At 50.5% G+C, this 19,950-nt stretch overlaps 1 protein-coding gene across 2 annotated transcripts in view; it reads right to left on the bottom strand.

Annotated features, from left to right (window-relative positions):
• Window positions 1-19,950, bottom strand: part of CFAP77 (cilia and flagella associated protein 77) — a 152,737-nt gene that overhangs the window by 22,772 nt on the left and 110,015 nt on the right. For both annotated transcript variants that reach the window (XM_027556655.1, XM_027556656.1), the window contains exons 4-5: window positions 5,546-5,651; window positions 1,669-1,770 (exon numbers count right to left, since the gene is read on the bottom strand). In XM_027556655.1, coding sequence (XP_027412456.1) covers window positions 1,669-1,770; window positions 5,546-5,651 — 208 coding nt within the window. The remainder of the gene's footprint in view (window positions 1-1,668; window positions 1,771-5,545; window positions 5,652-19,950) is intronic.

Genomic DNA, 19,950 nt, shown 5'->3' with positions numbered 1-19,950 from the left:
AAATGAACACCATCCCTGCCAGTCCTCCACAGAACTCAGGTAAGGATGCTATGTGAAATAATATATGTAAATGACTCAGCATGAACACCGGGATGGCATCACAGGTGGGTGGCCCTGCTCCTAACGGGTTTTTATAACAACAGTCTTAAGATCAGAAGAGACCTGTGCTCAGTTGAGTCAAACCCCCTCTCTTAGACTCATTGGAAAAGACCCTGATGCTGGGAAGGATTGAAGGTAGGAGAAGGGGGCAACAGAGGATGAGATGGTTGGATAGAATCATTGACCCAATGGATATGAGTTTGATCAAACTCCGGGAGTTGGTGATGGTCAGGGAAGCCTGGCGTGTTGCAGTCCATGGGGTAGTAGAGAATCGGATACAACCGAGCGATTGAACAAGAAGAAGAAATAGAAACTCATTTATTTCTGGATTTCTGCTCCTACTCTGGGCCAGGCTGTGGGGGTACCTGCGGGTGAGACAGGGCTCCTGACACAAGGGAATCTGTGTTACTTGGGTGGGGTGTGTTGGACAGGGAAAGGGACCCTTTCCTTGCTCCATCAGGGTCAGGGGAGACCACCTGAGCCCTTTGTCCATTGCCTTGGGAGCTACGTGTGTGCTTAGTCAATCAGTCATGTCTGAATCTTTGCAGCCCCCTGGACTGTAGCCCGCCAGGCTCCTCGGTCTGTGGAATTCTCCAGACAAGAATACCAGAGTGGGTAACCATTCCCTTCTCCTGGGATCTTCCTGACCCAGAGATTGAATCCAGGTCTCCTGCATTTGCAGGCGGCGGCTTTACCATCTGAGCCACCAGGGAAACCCCTAGGAACTATAGGTAGATTTTAAATCAGAGATGAGGGGCTGAGAGGGGCTGGGGATTGGCATTGTAGAGCAGAGTGCCAGCAGGTTATCTCGTGCCCAGGGAGCTGTGGGTCCCATCCCTCCCTGGGCAGGGTCCCCAGGATGTCTGTCCTCCCGCCCCACCACAGACATCGAATGTCAGGAAAATGAGAAAAAGAAGAGTGAATGAGGAAAGGCGACAGAAAGAGGGGCTAGAAAGGAGGCTGCGGGCCAAACGCCCGAGTGTGGAGACGGGGCAGGAGGGATGAGAGCGAAAAGGAAGGAACCTGGGGGAGGCGATGGGCGCTGCCCAGGCTGGCTGGGGAGCGGCAACAGGCCAGCGGCACCTGGCACACCCCGCTCCCCTGCGCTGTGCCCGGCCCTGCCCGTGTGTGCGGTGACAGCCCGGCGTGACGGGCAGTGGGGCGAATGGCCACTGACATATGCTGATGGCGGCCACTTGGGCAGGACATGGGCGCCGCATCAAGGGCGGCAGGCAGGCCTCGCTGGCGGCCTGTTCAGTTGCATTAGGCTCAGGAAGGCACGGGCCCCTTCATTGTCTAAATTGCAGTTTAACTCAAACAAGCGGCTGGGCCTGGTCTGGCCAGGAATGTGGCTTTGTGCGGCTGCCTCCCCGGGGCCAGGCTGTCCCTGGCGGCACTTAGGAAGGGCTCCAACAGGTTAGCTCTTCCTAGCATTGCTGCTGTTGTTGTCATTGTCGTACCAGTCGAGGGGTAGAAGCCCATGGAAGCCCACATCTAGAGGACACGTAAGGAACAGGAAGCGGGGGCATCCGCTGGGTGCGGGCAGGGGCAGTTGGAGGTGGGACTTACCTTCTGGAAGTGAGGCATGTGCCAGAGGGTGTCCAGCCCCACGGGCGGCTTGTACTTCCTCAGCTGACTGCTCCGGGTCTCGTAGAGCTTCCCGAGGATCACCTGCAGGTCAGAGAAAGGCCGAGGCCCGGTGGTGACCGGCTCCTGCAGAGGCCGGAGCCACAATGAAGGGACTGGAATTCCTGCTGGGGCAGCCCTGTGGGGCATTTTCCCCCTGGTTCTGGCCCTTCTCCCAGTCTGATTTCACGGCATCTGTACCCCTGGCCTTGCCTGGGACCAGGTGGACTTGGGGAGGGGACCATAGGGCTGCTGAGAGCGTGCTGTTTTGGTTTCTGGTTCGACCCTAGAACTCTCTGGGTTCTGGAAGGCAGCTGCCTCAAGGGCAGGGATGTGTCCTCCTTAGCTAAGACAGCCCTGGTGGTTACCAGGAATGCCACCAGACCTGAACGAATGAATGATTTGACGGGGCTGTTGCCATTTCTGGGAAGCAGGTCCTCAGCATTGTCTGCTCGTGGAAAAGCAAGGAGGACTCCTATGAGAGGAGGAATTAGAGGGCTCAGTGGAGAGCCCTTGAGGTCTCTGTGGGTGGGATTTCGAGCCGCAGAGGCGGTCCAGCTCCTCCTTAGCTGCACGCCCCGTACCCACGAACAGATGCTGCGAGCCTATGGTTAGGGACCCGTAGCTCACGGGGTCTGCTGTGGACTGAACTGTGTCCCCTCCAAATCCATATGGTGAAGCCCTAGCCCTAAGTTGGGACCGTTATTTGGAGCTGGGCCTTTAAGGAGGTGATTAAGGCTCAGTGATGTCAGAGGATGGGGCTGTAATCCAATAGGACAGACGTCCTTACACAAAGCGGAAGAGACACCAGGGGTGTCTGTGAGGATGGGGTGAGAAGGCAGCCGTCTTCAGGCCGAGGAGAGAGGCCTCCAGGGCAACTGGTGCTGCCACCCCCACCTTGGACTTCCAGCCTCCAGGATTTCTGTGGTTTAAGCCACCCAGTCTATCATACGTTGTCACGGTCACCCCAGCAGACTCACCCAAGGTCCCCGGCCCCCAGTTGCAGGATCAGAGGGGGACTCCGATTCAATGTGTGCCCCTGGGGAACTCCATGCACAGTCAGACCTTAGCTCACAGCTGTGACCTTGTCAGAACTCAAAACCTCCTAGGGGAGTTAGCAGGTAAATAGGGGGCTCTTGTTTATACCTAGAGCTAGAGAGTTGGAGCTCCACACCTGGAGTGGATGAGCTGGACGATGCGCTGGTACCCAAGTGACCCAAAGAGCATGGGCCACTGCAGAGAGGGGCATGAGAGAGCGACACAGGTCAGACGGTGCAGCCAACAAATAAAAGCTGACCTCAGTGTAACCAAAGACGCCACCACCCTATCGAACCCCTTTTATTTTACTTTTTTTTATAAGATAGCATCTCTTTATTTTATTGATTTATTTTTTGGCCGAGCCATGCAGCATGTGGGATCTTAGTTCCCTGACTAGGGATCAAACCAGGGTCCCCTGCATTGGGAGCATGGAGCCCTAACCACTGGACTGGCAGGGAACCCCTTTTATTGACTTATTTTGTTAATCAATTATATTAATTTTATTTAATGTGTCTGTGGATAACTTCTGAGCCCTTTGGATCAACTCTCCCCTCTGCTTCCTAGAACAGCAGCTTTGAAACTTCATCTCAAATCAAAGCTGAGAGGCTGCCTCACCAGGGCTTAATGACCCGGGCTTCAGAATTAGGAGGATGAAAGTGAGTCTTGGCACCTTTCTCAACCTCAGTTTCCACTGCAGGAAATGGGGTACAGATGCCTAGCAAACAGGTTCTTATAGGATTTGCTGAGTTAGCTTTGAGCAGAGTGTCTGGTCCTAGACGATTGCTCACTAAATGGAAGCCAGTTTCCAGGAATTTCATTTGGGGTCATCACCGTCCAAGACCCAGGACATCCTGAGCTGCTAAGAGACCAGTTTCTCCTAAGATGGGAGCGATCTGACCTTGTAAATCAAGCATCTCATCAACCCTAACAGACTACGTGTCAGCTCCTCAGTGTTTTGAGGGTCTGGGTATTTGTAGCCCTTTGATAGAAAGCATCACAGCCACAGAGAATCTTGGAACAGAAGAACTCTGTGGTTGGTTTGACAAGTGCTTTTTAAGTGCTTACTATGTCCTGTGAAAGTGTTAGTCACTCAGTCGTGTCTGACTCTGTGACCCCGTGGACTATAGCCCGCCAGGCTCCTCTGTCCCTGGAATTCTCCAGGCAAGAATATTGGAGTGGGTGGCCATTTCCTTCTCCAGGGGATCCTCCCGACCCAGCAATCAAACTCAGGTCTCCTGCATCGCAGGTGGATTCTTTACCCTCTGAGCCACCAGGGAAGCCCCCTTCTATGTCCTGGGAAGCCCTGACTATGTGCTGGGCTCTCATTCAACCTGACTCCCTTTTTTGCCCATCAAGGTCATTGAGACCCCAGTTTGGATGGCATCACTGACTCAATGGACATGAGTTTGAGCAAACTCCGGGAGACAGTAAAGGACAAGGAAACCTGGTGTACTATGGTCTATGGGTTTGCAAAGAGTCAGACATGACTGAGAGACTGAACAGCAACAACCAAAGCGGCGATCCACTCAAAGCCACAACCTCCTGGGCTGGCACCAGTCCCCGACCAGTACCTGGGGTGGAGCCACTGATAGCGGTTGACTACAGTCCAATACTTTGGCCACCCGATGTGAAGAGCTGACTCACTGGAAAAGACCCTGATGCTGGGAAAGATTGAAGGCGAGAGGAGAAGGGGACGGAAGAGGATGAGATGGTTGGATGGCATCACCAATGCGATGGACATGAGTTTGAGCAAGCTCTGGGAGTTGGTGATGGACAGGGAAGCCTGGCGTGCTGCAGTCCATGGGGGTCACAGAGAGTCAGACATGACTGAGTGACTGAACTGAACTGAACTGAACAGGGTTCTCTGTTGAAAAAGGAGGGGCACTGGCCATAAGACTGTCTCTAGATTCAGGAGACGTGTCCTCGGAGGCTCCGGATTCCATGGACCTGTGGCCCTCTGAGTTGTTGTGAAATAGCTGCTAATTAAAAACACGACTCTGGCCTGGAGCTATCGATATGAAGTAGCAGCATGTAACGGTAATGCTTCCTTGGAAAAAACTGGTCGTTACCATAGTGAGCTCTTTCTTGAGCTATTGAATAAACTAGTCATGGACTGCTTTTAAAATATTATTACAGAGACTTCCCCGGTGGCACACTGGGTAAAAATCCGCCTGCCAGTGTAGGGGATACGGGTTCGATCCTGTATTGAATGTAGATTCGGGAAGATTCTATGTGCCAAGGAGCATCTAAGCCCGCATGCCACAGCTACTGAGGCTGTGTGGCGCAACTACTGAAGCCCGCGTGCCTGGAGTCTGTGCTCAGCAACAAGAGAAGTCCCCACAATGAGAAGCCTGTACACCCCAACAAAGAGAAGCCCCTGCTCACGGCAACTGCAGAACGCCCACGTGCCGCGATGGAGACTCATGAAGCCAAAAATAGAATTAATTAATTCAAAATACATTATTTTAAATAATGTGCTCTGCTGTGAGTGGTTGTCTCTGACTTCTGACTCTCCCCACCGCTGAGGACAGCCCAGAGGGGCCTTAGGCAGAAATCAGAGTCTTCCTCTCTAGGGGCTTAAGCCAAAGTTGAACCTGATCATCACCAAGACCCTTTCAGCACAGCAATGAGCAACGCGATGGCCCAGTCAACACCTCGCCTCGCCCACCAGCAACAAACATGCACAGTGGGGCAGCCTCAAAGCCTTGCCCTCCCCAGGCCTTCCCCTTTGCTCCCCTCCCACCCCATCAGGCGTCCACCCTACGGTGAGCATGGTGTTTACCTTATGCTTTTTCTCCAGTTTAATGGCTTTCTGGGTGTCCTTCTGTTCCTGCACCCACAGCTGCTGGTACCGATGCTGCAGCAGATCAAAGAAGGGGGTGGAAGGCCTGTGGGGAAGCAGTCAGATGGGTTTGAGGTCTGGGAAGGGCCAGAGACTCCCCCTTCCCCGGAGGCTGCCTGCCTGACCATCAGGGCTGCGGGGAAGAGTGCCCTCCCCAAGGCTATGAGAGCCTCTTTCTGGCTTTCTGCAGCCATGGAAGAAATGGGTGCCTTCTGTAAATCATTCAACAAATGTTTACTGCCCACCAGTCAAGTGCTGGGCCTTATATGGTGACAGACTCTATCCTCTACCAGATTTAAGACAGACTCCTCAGACCCCTCCTTTCCATCAGGCCTTGTCCTCGGGACCTATCTTTGGCTGGATGAAGTCAGCCTTAGCAGAGAACCCTGCTAAGTCAGTCCCCCCACCCCTGATGTCTCATCACCTTGGCTTGCCTTTACCAAGAGTCCTGTTAAGGCAGTTTAGTGAGAATCCCCTACCTACCCTTGAAGTCTCCTCTTAGTAACTTGCCTTCCACTCTGCTCCTTGGGTAGAAATTCCCATTTGTGTTGTATAAAGAACTGAGCCCAGCTCTATCCTGAGGTCACTTTCCTCTTTGCAATAGTACTGAATAAAATCTGTCTTTGTTGCCTTCAGCCTCTGCTCTGATTCTCATTGACAGGGGTCTCCAGCCAAGAAGCACACACCCTGCGTACTGCATTTTGCATACCCCACTCCTCACAACACTGTGAAGTGGGTACTGTTACTACTATCGCTCATACTGCAGATGAGGGGATCAGGTCCCAGAAGAGTGGGGGCAGGGCTGTGTGTGAGGCTCTCTCAAGGCAACCTAATAGGTGATGAGGGAAAGTACTTTCTAGAAGAACCAAAGCTAATAAGACACAGGAGGAGGGACAGAATTGAGGGGAAGAGCATCATTACCTTGTGACTCCTAATGAAATAATGGATTTAGGTAATAAGCGATGATTAGGTAGAAGGCTGACAGGGAACTTTACAATGGATGGCTTAGGCTGCAGCAGCTGAACCACAGGATCAATTTGTTCTTATTGTGATAAATGTGCAAAACATGAAATTTACCCAAGCGATCAGCCTTACCATCACTGAAAGTGACAGACATGGGACCAGGACTGCTTTTTATTTATTTATTTGGCTGCGCTGGGTCTTAGTTGCAGCACGTGGGGTCTTCATTGCATCACGTGGGGATCTTTTGAGGCAGCTTGCAGATTCTCTAGTTGTGGCCTGTGGGCTCAGTAGTCGCGGCAGGCGGGCTGCGTTGCTCTGCAGCATGTGGGATCTTAATTCCCTGACAGGGGATTGAACCCCTGCCCCCTGCATTGGAAGTGCAGAGTTTTAACCACTGAACTTCCAGGGAAACCCCCTGGCTTTGTGTTTTATACGGCCTGCACAGTGGTATTTAAAGTCTTGGAAATTGTTGTCGGCCCTTAAAAATTAGGAAATTTTACATTTAAAAAAAAAAAAAAAAAAAAAAACCAGCTTTCCCAGATTGTCCTGAAGATGCATATGTTCTTATCACATAGGTCTGCCTTCCTATGTGGCAACAGTTGGCTGCAGCTGAGTATCAGGTGTCATTTAGCCCAAGTCCTCTCCCTTCCCTACTGCACTCCACTGCCTGCTGGGCCCCTCCAAGCGTTGGATTTTGTGGCCCCAGAAACAGACATAGAGCTGGACTGGACCCTAAACACCCACCCCCAGCTCTCCCACCTTCCGGGCAGACTTCTCTGGGACCGGGCTGACCTGGGACTCCTTTTGAGTGGCGCTTCCTCGGCTTTGAAATGCCACTTGAGCTCAGAGATCTCTTTCCAGAGTAGCCTGCAGCGCGTCTACAAACAGTGGCTCTTTGTTTTCTGGTTCCTTTACCCCTGCGGCGACTTTTATTACTTAATTATTACACACCCCATGCTTCTGAGCAGCCTAATTTATAGCCGTGCTCTCTAATGACACGAGATGCGTAATCTCGTAAGATCTACCCCAAGAGGCCTTTCACAACAGAAAAGCTATCTTTCCAGCAGCCTCCACTGCCCACACCACCGCAAACCCACCCTCACGGCCCTCCCACAGCCTCGCTGACCGTCTTTGTGTCCTGTTTTGGCCAGTGGTTCTTATTGCTGGAAAGAGGCAGGGGCGGGGCGCTCGGAGCGGGAGAGGAGCTAACAAACCTGAGCTGACAAGCTTGTAAGTTACAACAGCCCAGGCCTGACTGCCTGGTGGAGGTCCAGCAGGTTTTGCCCATTTTTGTTCTGGCTCATTCAATCGGATCACAAGGCGGAGAGGCTTGTCGGACATGGCGAAAACCCAGGACGTAAATTGTATCACATCATCTCTTGCTTAAAATGCCCTGGGCAGTCTCCCATTTCTTAGACTCAATCTAGAGTCCTTGCCGGAATCTGGCAAAGCCTCCCCTCCCCAAACTCCTCTCAGACCCTCAGCAGCTCCTTTGCCTACAGGTCTCAACTTTTGGGTCACCTCCTCAGAGGGCTTGCCCCTGACTGGTCCATCTTCCAACGGCCCTTGCCTGGTGCCCTCCCTTGCAGAAGCCCTCTTGTGTATTTGCCACTGGTCTGTAACTGCTCTCGACCATCAGATACCAATGACAACGGGAACGGTTTGCTCTCAATAATTATGCATTGTTGAAAAGGAGGGGGGCGAGAAGGAGGGGAATTAGAGAAAGAAAGATTAGGTGAACATTTTAGGAAATAAACTTTTCATAAGTCAGGGTAGTGTAAATCAAGCTATATGTGAGTTGTAATAAAACTGAGAGTAAATTGATGGAAATTATAATCCAGGGAAGGAAGGATAGTCTTTCTAACAAATGGCAATGGAACAACTGGGCACCATGGACAAAACCAAAGAAAACCTCTTGGCCCAAGGCTCGTACTTTATACAAGAATTAGCTCAAAATGGAGCATAGACTTAAATGTGAAACTGTGAAACTTTTTGAAGAAAACATAGGAGACACTCTTTGGGACCTAGGGGTAGGCTAGGCGATGCGTTCTTAGGCTTGACACCAAAAGCATGATCCAGGAAAGAAAAAAAAAAGACAAATTGAACTTCCTCTAAATTAAGAACTTTTGCTCGTTGAAAGAGCCTCTTGAGAATATGACAAGGTAAACCATCAGTAGGAGAAAATATTTGCAAACCGTGTATCTGACAAAGGACTCCTATCTCGACTGTATATAAAACTCTCAAAATTCAACAATAAAACAAAATGAAAACAAACAAATGACTGTATTAGAAAAAGGACAAAACACGAAGAGACAGAGGGTATATGGATGGCAAATAAGTACAGGAAAAAATAGTAACACCCTTCGCCATTGGAGAAATGTAAGCTGAGAGCGTGATCACATGTCGCCGCACACCTATCAGTGCAAGTAAAATAAGGAGCGTGTAGTGACAGAGGGGCTTCCCTGGTGGCTCAGAGGGTAAAGAATATGCCTGCAGTGCAGGAGACCTGGGTTTGATCCCTGGGTCAGGAAGATTCCCTGGAGAAAGGAATGGCGACCCACTCCAGTATTCTCACCTGGGAAATCCCATGGACAGAGCAGCCCGGTGGGCTATGGTGCCCGGGGTTGCAAAGTGTCAGACGTAACTGAGCAACTAACCACAGTGACAATGCTCAGTGCTGGCAAGGACACAGAGAAACCAAACCTCTCCCACACTGTTGGAGAGAGGATAACGTGGCACAGTCGCTCTGGGAAATGGTTTGCTAGTTTCTTGAAAAACTAAACCTACACTTACCGTAGGAGCCCAGCAGTTGTACTCCTGGGCATTTATTCCTGAAAAATGGAAACTGAGGTGTCTACACAGACATCTATACACCCATGTTCATTGCTGGAATACTTGTAATATCCCCGAACTGGGAACAACCCAAACACCCTTCAGTGGGTGAATAGACTGTGGTCCATCCATACCGTGGAATATCATTCAACAGTAAAAAAGGAAAGGACGATTGATACAGCAACAGCTTGGATGATGTCGAGGCCAGTTGCACAAGGTCACATACGGTATGATTTCATGTACACACCTCTCCTGGAGTGTCCCAGGGATCAGGGAATGGTGGGGAGAGGGATCATTACACAGGTGCGTGAAGGGGTGTCTTGGAGGTGATAGAACAGTTCTGTATCTCGATTTGTAGCACAAATCTACACATGTGATACAATGCATGGACGCCAGATACGCAGACACAAACTGCAAGTAAAACTGGTGGAATCTGAATGAAATCTGTATATTGTATCAGCGTCAGTTTTTAAGGCTTTTTTTTTTTTCAGATGTAATTAATTTGGCTGTGTCGGGTCTTAGACTCTTCACTGCATCGTGCAGGAGCTCTTGTGGGGCACGGACTCTCCAGTTGTGGCACACGGGCTCAGGGCTGCGTGGGTGCAGTGGTTGTGGCACACGGCTTAGTTGTCTTGCGGCACGTGGGCCCTTAGTTCCCAGACCAGGAATCGAACCTGTGTCCTCAGCCTCGAAAGGCGGATTCTTCACCATTGGGCCATCAGGGAAGTCCCAGGTTTTTAGCTTTGATATTGCACTATAGTTACATAGGATTTTATCATAGGGGATAACAGGGTGAAGAGTAAACAGGATCTCTCTGTACTATTTTTACAAGTTCCTGTGGCTTTATAATTATTTCCAAGTAAAATATTTTCTCAAAATGCAATCGAGCATGCATGAACTAGCTTTCCAACTTTATAGAAAAAACATTACAATATTACTGTCATACAAAGAGATGATCAAAGAGTTTGGAGCCAAAAAATGTAGGGGAAAAATGAATACAGGGTGTGGCAGGAAATTAATTTTTTAAAAATGTGTTATTTTTCTGGATTTTGTGGCTTATGATATTTGTCAGCTTATTTAAAATTTTAATTTGTTCTGATTCTTTTTCTCATTCTAATTAAGTATTCAGTTTTATGCCTAAATTTGTATTCAGGATTTTGAACTTATTTTTCTTAAAAAGAACCCCCAGATATGAATAAGTTCCTGGTCCCATGAAACATGGAGCTGCCCTTGTATGAAGGTAAAATGTTTCTTTTAATTATAAGAGAGTATTAGGTATAACATCATGCCAATAATGTGAAACCAAAACAAAATAGGTGATTTATCTAGGAAAATATAAAAGATCAAAGTTGACTGAAGTGCATATATAAAATGTTAGTAGAGCCACGGGTACCAGACCAAGGTATGTTCACATGTGTGACCTCCTAGCCTTGCTGAGAACAGTATTCCAGGGCTTTCCAGAAGTTTTTATAAAAAACTTCCCACATCATGCTATGATCCCAAATCAAGAGAAGGAAAATGTCTTGGTCAGTATCACTTAGAAGGGCAAATGAAAGACTACTCAAGGGTGTGATGAATTTAGGGTTCTGGGATTGACATATATACACTGCTAGGTATAAAATAGACAGCCTACTGTATAGCACAGGGAACCTGTTTAGCTCTGTGGTGACCTAAATGGAAAGGAAACCCAAGAAAGAGGGGATATATGTATATGTGCTATGTCACATCAGTCATGTCTGACTCTTTGCAACCCTATGGACTGTAGTACACCAGCTCCTCTGTCCACAGGATTCTCCAGGCAAGATCACTGGAGTGGGTTGCCAAGCCATCCTCCAGGGGATCTTCCCGACTCAGGGATCAAACCTGCATCTCCTGCAGCTCCTGCATTGCCAGTGGATTCTTTACCACTGAACCACCAGGAAAGCCAGGATATATGTACACGTATAGCTGATCCATTTTGCTATCAGCTAGAAACTAACACAACACTGTAAAGCAGCTACACTCCAACTTAAAAAAAAAGGAGCCTAAAGAAATGAAATAAAGTTATGCTTGAAAACTAAAAAAAAAAAAGAGAACGAATACTAAGTGAAATATTACTAGAACAAATCGGGCAGTGTACTAATACCAGAAGGCCCTCCTGTAACGCCCTCCACCCACGCTGGAGAAGAGGAGTGGGGAGCCAAGGAGGGGTCCCAGAGGGCAGCTCACCCCCTGCCCCTTCCCGCTGAGCCTCCAAGGCGGGGAGGAAAGAGACTGTCCTCCCTGTGCAGCTGGAAGTTGTGATGTAAGGATTACACTAGGCCAGACGTATTAACCAGTGCACTGAGCTGGCCTTTTGTGATTGCAAGTGAGCAGAAAAGCCACGGATGGCCTGAGACTTCACTCAGAAAAGGGGCTGGGAAAGCAGCTGACCCTCAGAGTAGCTGTGAAAAAGTCAAGGACGCTCACGTTCTGAAGACCCTTGCCCCTCCCACTTGTGCACATTTATCAGGAAATATAATGAAGCTGCTAGCAAGAATGAAGTGGCCATACGAGTAATGACTCAGGAAGATCTCCAAGATGTAGGTCAAGAATAAAGGAAGAAGCTGGGGAGAAAGGGCCATACTTGTGTAAGTACATCGACGCAGGTGTGAAGGATGGTGGAGGACCGGAAGGAAGGCCGCAGAGGACGGTGCTTGGGGAGGGGGCAGACATGGTGGGCGGGGCAAGGGGCTCCTCCCCTCCCGTCTACTTACTGGTTTTATGTGACTCTTGAAAAGTGAAAGTGAAGTCGCTCAGTCGTGTCCGGCTCTTTGCAACCCCATGGACTGTAGCCCACCAGGCTCCTCTGTCCATGGGATTTTCCAGGCAAGAGTACTGGAGTGGGTTGCCATTTCCTTCTCCAGGGGATCTTCCCAATTCAGGGGTGGAAGCCAGGTCCCCCACGTCGTAGGTAGATGCTTTACCATCTGAACCACCTTGTGATTCTTATGCAACAAGTAAAGCAAAACAAGAAACCCACATCTGAGAGGTCATGGGACTCGGCCAGGGCCACGGTCAGTGACAGGGTGATGAATCTGGGTCAGAATCGGGGTCAGGATGCAAGCTCCTCCCCTCTCCCCTCTCCCCCTCCCCCCCACGCACAGCTCTGCCAACATCACACCGGAACTAGCCAGGCAGTTTGCTTTTTGCCTCTTTCATCATAATCAGATGAGGGTGGTCAGGCCTTCTGGGCCCCACTGTTTGAAGCCAAGTTTCAGCGTTTTCCTGTGTACTTGGCCGTCGCAGGATGCATCTTTTTTTTTTTTTTTTGCATTTAAAAAAATCAGTTGATTTATTTTTGGTTGCTCTGGGTCGTTGTTGCTGCACGTGGGCTCTCTCTAGATGCGGGAGTGGGGGCTGCTCTTTATTGAGGGGCAAGAGCTTCTGATTGCTTTGGCCTCTCTTGTTGAGAAGCACGGGCTTCAGCAGTTGCATCACCTGGGCTCAGTCGCTGGGGCGCACGGGCTTAGTTGCTCCAAGGCATGTGGAATCTTCCCAGACCAGGGATCAAACCCGTGTCTCCTGCATTGCCAGACAGACTCCTATCCACTGTATCACTGGGGGAGTCCAGGACAGATGCACCTTTAGGAGCCATTTTTCTTACTTTCTTCTGCAACTATTTGTTTGTTTGTTTGTTTTTTTTCTTTTGCTGCTACATTAAAACGTGTTCAGGGTTGTCTTTTTTGTTTTAAAATAAACGTAGTTCTTTACAATAAAAAGACGTTTTTTCCACCCCAGAATGAATGATTTTTGCCACAGGCCAAGAGCCCCTGTGGTCACAATTACAGCCAGCCAAACTGCAGCTCTCTTTTGAGGAGCTGGAAGGGGTTCACTGAGAAGATCTCAATTATTTATCCTCACTAAATGAGATGGGAAAGGTGGGAGTGGGGAGGCTGAAGCCCAGAGAGGTCAAATGGCTGGCCCAGGGTCACACAGCACACTCGGCAGCCTAGCCCGGACCCCCACCCACACCCACACCCATACCCACACCCCTCAGGCTACACTGTCTTCAGCCAAGAGAATGCAAACCCACTTCCAAACAGGCTCACGGGGCTGCCGGCTAGCTGACTGCAGACAGAGGCCAAATCCGGAGGCCTGGCTACACTCTGGCCAGGACCCCAGACCCTCCCCTCCACATAGGAACTGAGGCCTTTCCAACCACGTGAGTCTGATGCTGTCTCCCTCAGCACCTGACCTGGCTTCTCTTTGCCCTTTGGTGTTGGGCACAGTCTTCCAAGGCCCTGGCCTCGGGCTGCCATCTCTGTACCCATATTCCCCCAGGAGCCTCCCCACCTTCCCCTGGTCACTCCGTCCCATCCTTCAGGTGTTGGTCTCAATGAGATGCCCCACCCCTACCCCCAGGTCCCTCCCCAAGACCTCCCTTAGCATTGCCAACTTTGCCTTCCTAGCTGCTCTTTGCACTTGGGAATTTTTTTTTTTTTTTTCAGTGATCAACGGATGGATTCAGTGTCTGCCTTTCTGATTAAGCTCTGAGCCCCACGTGGCAGGGACTGTGGCTGGATTGTTCACTGTGCATCCAGGCTGGGACAGTCTGCACTTCATAAAAATGCTGAATGGCCCCAGAAGCCTTTAAAGACCATCTTCCTGAGACACTGACCTCCTCAACGCCAGGAGGGAGGTCTGTGGCAGAAATGAGCTTTCCCTTGGGGAGCCCAGTGATGACACAGGGTTGGCCTGAGTCCTAGAGAAGGGGTTCAGACTCTGAGGCCCCACCATGGACCTCTTTATTCCTCTCTCCCTCTGACTCGGGCGCTCAGGTGTTGAAGCTGGCATGTCAGAGTGAATCCTGGCTCTGGAAAGGGGCAGCAATGGCAGTTCCTCCCCGCCTCCCAAGAACAGAGGGTGCAGTCAGGAGAGGGATGAATTAGGGGACCCATGAAGCAGAAGATGAGGCTGAACATGGGTCCCCTGAGAGCCCAGTCAACCAGGGAAACCTGGGGCCCTCAGACCCGTTCATAATGAATCTTGAGAAGCACGCTCGAAAGTGACTCATTGTGGTGACTCAAAAAAACAGTCACAACTGAAAAGCTGAGCGTTATGTTTTATTTGGTGGGAACTTTTAGGACTTCATGTCCGGGAGACAGCATCTCAGGTAACCCTGAGAGAACTGCTCCTAAGAGGCGAGGGGAGGAGCCAGGTCATATACAAGTTTTTAAAGGGCAGGTAGTCTGAACATCAAATGGTTATTGTTAACTAAAGGAAATATCTCAAGTTAAGGAATTTCGTGCTTTTCTATGTATGGGAAGATGCAAGAGTCTGGGCTCGCTGAAGGCATTCCTTTCATATGCATCTCAGCTCTCTGGGGCTAGCACCCTGCGTTTTTCACATCCTGAGCTTCCTTGAGGCTCACCGTAGGGAGTGGCTGTGGTCTGGTGGTGGGCAGTGGCAGGTACGCTTCTCCTTTCTGAGTGCCCTTGGGGCTCAGGGGCTTGTATTGGAGCTGCAATCGCTGATGGCTGTGACATCCTTGTTTACTGATACAGCAGGAAATACTTCATTTCTCACATGTGATGCTGGAAAGGTCCCCCCAGTGTACTGGAGGCCTGGGGATGGAGGTTGGGGGCACTTAGAGGCAATTTGGAGCCCGGAGAGAGAGAAGAAGCAGGCTGGCCATGAATAAGCATCTGTGGAGAGGCCAGAAGGAATCAGAGCAGGTCCACACCAGTGCTGGGGAGCTTGGTCAGGGCAGGGGTCCTGCTGGAGGCGGGGAAAGGGACTTGCCACAAGGGGCATGGTGGTGGGGTCGGTTCTGGGATGATGGAAACATGCTATGGCTTCACTGGGTGCCCAGCTGTATAAACTTGTCAAGATTCATCAAATTAAACATGGACCACATCATTATCTGTAAATTGTACCTCAATAAAGTTGGTGCAAAGAACTGACTCATTGGAAAAGACCCTGAGGCTGGGAAAGATCAAAGGCAGGAGGAGAAGGGGATGACAGAGGATGAGATGGTTGGATGGCATCACTGATTCGATGGACATGAGTTTGAGCAAAATCTGGGAGAGAGTGAAGGACAGGGAAGCCTGGTGTGCTGCAGTCTATGGGATTGCAAGGAGTTGGACACAACTGAGCGACTGAACTGAACTGAAAAGTTGTTGGACTCTTCCCTGGTGGCTCAGATGGTAAAGAATCTGCCTGCAGTGCAGGAGACCCTGATTCAGTCCCTGGGTTGAGAAGATCCCCTGGAGAAGGGAATGGTAACCCAGTGCTTTATCCTTGCCTGGAGAATTCCATGGATAGAATTCCATGTAGTCTGACAGGCTATAGTCCACAGGGTCACAAAGAGTCAGACAAGACTGAGTGACTAACACTTTCACTTTCAAGATTGTTTTAAAAGCAAAAACTGAGAAGACTGAGGAAGTAGGAGTCATCACAGAAAGTCTTGGCCATAATACTAGGGAGCTATGGATGGTTTATGAGCAAGGGGAGAGAGCATGGTGACAGTCACACTTTGGAGCAGTTGCCAGGGGTGGCGGAGTGAATTAGTGGAAGGGAATAGGATTTGAGGATCCAAGGCCATTTCAGGGGGAGGAAAGATAGAGCAGAAGGGCTACACACCTTGTGAATGAGACCTCGACTCTGTGCTCACTTACTCGCGTGTCCATCCGTCCACCTGGCGCACCCAGGAGCATTAACCAGCTCCTCGTGATGGGCCAGGCTCTGTGAGATGTGGGGATGTGCTCTCTGCACCCTGGGGTTTCGGGGCCTGCCGCAGAAGGGCTGAGATCCACCACTGCTCACACTTCTGTCTGCTTCTTGTATCCTTAAGACAATATCTCTAGAAACAGATACTAATACTCTCTTTTCACAGAGGACAAGTCTGAGGCCCAGAAAAGTTCACTGTCTTGCCCAAGACCACGCAGCCACTGGATGATATGTTGCATTTGCCTGGGAGGTCTGTGAGCGTATTCACCCTGCAGCTCTTTCCCCCTGCAGAGCAGAGAGCTAGTTGCCAGTGTCCACACGGCCATAGGCGCTCGGAGGAGAGAACGGTTAATTGAGCAAGGGCGTGGAACACCGAGGGCTTCCCAGATGGCGCTAGTGGTAAAGAACCTGCCTGCCGATGCAGGAGACATAAGAGATGCGGGTTCGATCCCTGCGTCAGGAAGATCCCCTGGAGAAGGAAATGGCAACCCACTCCAATATTCCTGCCTGGAGAATCCCATGGACAGAGGGAGCCTGGCGGGCTACAATCTCTAGGGTCTCGGAGTCAGACACCGCTAAGGCAACGTAGCACGCACGAATGTGGAACCAGGAACATCTCCTCTGAGCTTTTCGGTGGGTCTTTGCGGATGAGCAGGAGCTGACTGGGTGGAGAAATGAGTAAGGAGGCTCCAGAGATGGGGCTCAGTGTGAACGAAGACAAGGGATCGGGCCTGACTGGCACAGCGCCTCGCAGCCCTAGAGTGGCCCGATGGGCATCGGAGAGTAACAGGCATTCAAAACTGCCTCCCGGTTTTTAATGAGCACTTCCTACACCAAGCCCGCTGGCTGCACTTCCAACTGCAGTCCCCCTGCCTCTTCCATAACCTTGAAAGGGAGGGTTAACACGCCTGCCTTCAGGTGTGGAAAATGACATGCAGAGAAATCAAGCGACTGGCCCGAGGTTTGCTCAGGGACACGGGGCGGCCGGGGGGCGGAGCCAGCACCCCATCCAGATTCCCCGGCTCTGAAGACCCCGGGGTCGTGACAGTTAGGCTCCGAGTGATCTGTGCCAGCGAGGGCGCCGTGAAGGGCTTCAACAAATTATTTGCTGATAACCTGGCAGGACCCTCTCGGAAAAGATCCTCGCCACCCTGGCGTTCCCGCTGACAACAAAACCGTGTCAAAACTCAGTCTGGTCGAGCGGAAAATGGGGAATAAAATGAAATGAAATCAGCAGCTACTCGGGGTAGGGAGAAACCTCAAATTAGTTGCATCCGGCCCATCTTCCACTACTACTTTGCGATTGATAACCCCCAGACCAGGGGTTGATCTCCCGTGGCGGCACCCGGGGACGAGCAAGGGGAATGGAAATTATCATTTGCAAACATTAGACTGACACTTTGTGCGTGGGGGGGCAGAGAGGGCTGACAGCTCTGATTTGCCGCCGTGGCTCCTCTCTGCCGAGGAGGGCTCTAGTGGATTAGAGGGGGCCCCTTTCATGGCAAACCCATCTTCATCTTTGCTGCTCATTAAAACTTTGTGGAGCTGGAGAAGTTGGCGGAAGGGAGGAAGCTGTAGGAAGCTTCTGAGGGACACGAGGTACACATTTGTTGAAAGGTGTTTGAGAAGGGAGCCTTGGGTCTGACAAACCGGATTTTAGTGCGGCTCTCCGTTCACAGCGGGCTAAAATAATTGGTCATCAGTGACTACTAATTCGGTTTAGTAGCCAGAGGCAATTTTTTTCTTCCTGGAAAATCAATGACAGCACGGAGGTCTGTTCAACGTGATTCCGCTCAAGACGGGTCCTTATTTGGAGCTTGATGCTTCTTCCAGTGGAGACAGCTATTTTGTTAAAATAAAATTAAAATCCATCTCTAATGTGCCAGCGGTCTGCTGCTCCCAGGGGTGGGCAAGGAGAGGCCCTGGCCCTGGTCCCGACACAGCCTCGGGGACTCGGGAGTGGATGGTGGCTTCTGGAGTGGGCCGCACATTCTTGGCTGTGTGTGAAGTTCGGAACACGCTATGGACCATTGGAGGGTCTGGTTTTGGAGGAGGGGAGAGGCTGAGGGCCTGGGCGTCTCTCAGCAGCTCTAAGTCAAAACCCAGCCTGCTAGGGACAGCCAACCGCGGCACCGTCTGAGGAGGCTCAAATTCTGTCCCACGTCCACACTGGATGCGTTCTCGGACAGCACTGGGCAGTGAGGGGCCTCCCTTCTCGGCCTCACCTGAGGCTTCCTGAATGGGCCCATCTGTGTGGGCGGGTGGCCTCAGGGACCATGACTGGGCACTTGCCTGGTGCCTAAAGGGTGCCACTGTTTCTTGTAATAAGGGATTCTGGTTAACATCGCTCACAGGCTACCAAAGCACAGCTAAAGCCTTTTCCTTTCTTTTTTTTTTTTTGCAATTGAAAAATTTTTTAAGGTCATTGGAGATTCACATGCAATTGTTAAGAAATAATACAGAGAGGGAGAGGGGGAAGATACGCAGAGAAGCCTCTGTACCCCTGACCCCGCTTCCCCCAGTGGTGACATCTGGTAAAACTAAAGAGTGGAGTCAAAACCAGGATGCTGACAGTGGATAATCCCCCCATCTTCCCCTCACGGATCACAGCCTTGTGGTGACGGGGCTTGCATAACTCCATGACGGGGCTTGCGTAACTCCATGACGGGGCTTGCGTAACTCCATGACGGGGCTTGCGTAACTCCATGGAGCTACGAGCCGCGCTGTGCAGGACCAGTCACAGTGAAGAGTTCTGACAAAAGTGGTGCACTGGAGAAGGGAGCGGCAACCCACTCCAGGATTCTTGCCCGGAGAAGACCCCATGGGCAGTACGAAGGGCAAATTAACTCATACTCACTGGCGTATTTGCTTGTGTACAATTTCATCCCATGTGTAGGTCTATGGACTCACCACCACAGTCAAAATACAAAACGGCTCCTTCACCTCAAGGGTGCTTACTGTTACGCTTTTCTAACATCACGCGTGTTCCTCCTGCGCTGCACCCACGGGCCTAGGATGTTTTCTTCCCGTCCTTACGAGAACACTACCAGTGGACTTTCCTGGTTGTCCAGTGGCTAAGAATCCACATTCCCAATGCAGGGGTTCCCTGGTCAGGGAACTAGATCCCACGTGCCACAACTAAAGACCCCGCATCCTGTAACTAAAGCCCAGTGCAGCCAAATGAATGAATGAATAAAAAGAACCCTAGCAGATAGGAACTACTATTATGTCATTTTATTGATAAAGAAACTGATTGATACAGAACTATCAATACTGCTATTGAACTATCAATAAACCATTCAATGAGGGCTTCCCTGGTGGCTCAGTGATAAAGAACCCACCTGCCAATGCAGGAGACACAGGTTTGATCTCTGGTCTGATCTCACATGCCGCAGAGCAGCTAAGCCCGTGCCACAGCTACTGAACCTGTGTGCTCCAGAGCCTGGGAACTGGAACTACTGAACCCGTGTGCCCTGCAGCCCAGGTTCCACAGCAAGAGAAGTCAGTGCAACGAGAAGCCTGTGCACCACAGCAAGAGGGTGACCCCCACTTGCCACAACTGGAGAGAAGCCCACTCAGTGATGAAGACTCCACACAGCCAAAAATAAATAAATAAATAATCCATTAAAAAAAAGCTTAGTGAGATGAAAAACTTGCTTGGGATTGATATCAGGCAATACTGCACTATGTGATTGCAAATAGATAGTCCATGATGTGATCACTCACCTAGAGCCAGACGTCCTGGAATGTGAAGTCAAGTGGGCCTTAGGAAGCATCACTACGAACAAAGCTAGTGGAGGTGATGGAATTCCAGTTGAGCTATTCTAAACCCTGAAAGATGATGCTGTGAAAGTGCTGCA

This window comes from Bos indicus x Bos taurus, chromosome 11 (assembly GCF_003369695.1).
Source record: "Bos indicus x Bos taurus breed Angus x Brahman F1 hybrid chromosome 11, Bos_hybrid_MaternalHap_v2.0, whole genome shotgun sequence".
NCBI lineage: Eukaryota > Metazoa > Chordata > Mammalia > Artiodactyla > Bovidae > Bos > Bos indicus x Bos taurus.
Note: the sequence above shows the minus strand (reverse complement) of the source record. Positions and strands in the feature narration are given on the sequence as shown.